This window comes from Austrofundulus limnaeus, unplaced genomic scaffold (genome assembly GCF_001266775.1).
Source record: "Austrofundulus limnaeus strain Quisiro unplaced genomic scaffold, Austrofundulus_limnaeus-1.0 Scaffold23, whole genome shotgun sequence".
NCBI lineage: Eukaryota > Metazoa > Chordata > Actinopteri > Cyprinodontiformes > Rivulidae > Austrofundulus > Austrofundulus limnaeus.
The window spans coordinates 3501647-3504193 of NW_013952425.1; the positions used below are offsets into that span (position 1 = coordinate 3501647).

General features: G+C 37.6%; 1 protein-coding gene across 1 annotated transcript in view; it reads left to right on the top strand.

The window, feature by feature from the left end:
• spag17 (sperm associated antigen 17) overlaps positions 1-2547 on the top strand; it is a gene marked incomplete in the record, with an annotated part of 35377 nt that overhangs the window by 24603 nt on the left and 8227 nt on the right. The window contains 4 exon segments of the mRNA XM_014004415.1: positions 712-882; positions 971-1065; positions 1191-1321; positions 1470-1603. Of these exon segments, the coding sequence (XP_013859869.1) occupies positions 712-882; positions 971-1065; positions 1191-1321; positions 1470-1603 (531 nt within the window).

Here is a 2547-nt window from a genome sequence, read left to right on the forward strand (position 1 = left end):
TGATCCCTCCAGGCTGTGGAACCACCTACCTGAAAATCTAATCTTAAAATCTTTTTATTCAAGCAGGTTTTTAATACCAGCAGCTTTCTTGCTTTTCTTTGTGTTTTTTTAATAGTTTGTTTTTAATTTTTGTATATTGAAGCACTTTGTGTGCCTTTTGACTGTTGGAAAGGGCTCTATAAATAAATGTTGATTGATTGATTAAGAGTTGTTTAAATCACTAAACTATGCAGGCCTGTGTGAGTCCTCATTTTATTTGTATAAAACATTAAGCATCCCACTGCAGTAATAAAGAATGTAGTTAAACTAAACAAGCATAAAATCTGTCCAATTTGTTGGAAATATATCTCTGACTTATTGTATTTTAAAATAAAAACAAACTTTTTTTTCCAGTTCTCATTATAAAATTGACTCACCATATTTCTTCTCAGCAGCTCGTCTTAAAGGTGTTAAAAAGGTTTCTGGTGGATCTGAGAAAAGATCACTCTGTAAGGCTGAAGGCAGGATCTATTCAGCATATCTCTCCTTGAATTAATAATATCATATTTGCAAAAAAAATAAAAAAATAAAAAACCTGAGAGGAAAGCTGCCAAAACTAGCCTTGGTATAAAAACCAATAAAATTCAGCAGASAGATCAAAGTGCCTCCTGCAGGTTGCAGACCAGAGTCAGGCTTAATTCTTCTTGTTTTTCATTTGCATTTATCCTTCAGGTGTTTCCATCTAGCATCGGGGTTCTGAAGATCCAAAGTGACGGAAAGTGCACCTACTCCTCTGAGCCACCTGTTGCCCCCAACCCAAGTCACCAACCAGGACTTTACACCATGAGCCACTCAGACAAAGTGGCCTGTGACGTGACCGACGACGACGGGAACCACTTCCAGGTCTGTTGCTATGGTTCTGAGAGGATAATCGGACCATCAAACGGTCTAAATCACAACATAAAGTTAAAGTTGGTTATTTGTGCTGCAGGTGATGGAAGATGGTCAGATTTCTGTGCTTAGTTCAAGTTCTGCCAGCATCCGCACACACAACAATGTAGAGGACAAGATGTCCCACTGTCCCAGGTACTCACCCAAATCACACATCAACAGCTCAAATTTAACCTACACCTAATAAAACTGAATTATTTCATCTTTTTAGTTCACTGATTTAATCTGCCACAAAGYTTCTCAATAATTCTCTCCTCCAGGCTGTTTCTGGTGCATGAAGATGGTTCAGGCACTGAGCTGTTGAGCTCTGACACGGCGGAGGAGCTGCTGGCCCGAGCCTACTCTGATCCAAACATAGCAGTGCTGGAGGAACCTCTACCAGACAGACAAGGTGACTTTTAATAAATAAAATACAATGAAACACTTTTAAATGTTAGTTTTTATGGATTTTAATTCCCTGAAAAACGTTTTTTTTTTGTTTGTTTTGGAGAAATCATGAGAACTTGTGCGTGGGTGTGTGTGTGGTGTGTTCGTTTCAGGTGAGTTGGCCATCACCATCTTAAAACCCGGCCACCGGAGCGTGTGGTCCCAGTGGTCGCTAAAGAAACAGAACCCTGACGTCACCCCGTTCAGCCTCAGGAACCGTCCCTGGAAGGACTTCCCTGCAGTGGAGGTACGACAAGAACGAGAAAGAACAGCGTGAACGCTTGGAGACGAAGCTGAAACTTAGTTGTTAAAACTATAAGAAGCAGAGCCACAGCAAAAGGGAGCAAAATACAAGCCAAAAGCTAAAAAGGACCTCAAAGCCAAAAGTACCAAATTGCAAGATGAAAGTAGCAAAAGGCTAGTGAGATGCTATCAGTAGCAGAATAGTAGATAAAAACTAAAAGTAGCTACAGAGTTTCAGCAGGGCTATAAAAAGCATGGAGTAAACTAWAGACCTTAAATTACATTAAAAAGCATTTAGGATTTCTTTTTAATTAGTTTTCAAGATAATTAGGATGAGAAGCRTCTTATTTCTTTAAAGAAGTTGCTTTTTTTGCATATAGCCAGTGCTGAAATCTGCTGAACAGCGTTCCCCCGAATCCTTAAAAAGTCTTAAAAGTCATTGAATTCATCAATCCAAAAATAAGGCCTTAATTAGCCTTACGATTTCTGAAATCAATCTTTCATAGGTCTTAAAACAGTTAATACATTGTAAGTAGGATGGTTGTTTTGTGTAGAATAAATATTTGCCATACTGTTTTTTTCTTATTTTTATTTGTGTTTATTGTGGAGTTGGTCTTTAAGTTCATTACAAGTGGCATTTAAGAGATCTTAAGAAGTCTTTTTGCTTGGTTTAAACTGTAGGCACCCTAGAAACTGTGTTGTTAAAGCTTAAAGACATATGCCATTAGCTAAAAGCTAAAAGTAATAGAAAGTTAACTGAAAGTTAAAAGTAGCTGAACAATAGCTAAACCCTAAAAGTTGCAGATTTGTAGCCAAAAGCTGAAAGTAGCAAAAGGCTAACTAAAAGCTAAAAATATCATAATTGTAGCTTTAAATTTGAAGTAGCAAAAGAAGACAAAAACAGGGTACCGTATTTATTCATGTACAATCCAATCTCATGTATAATAC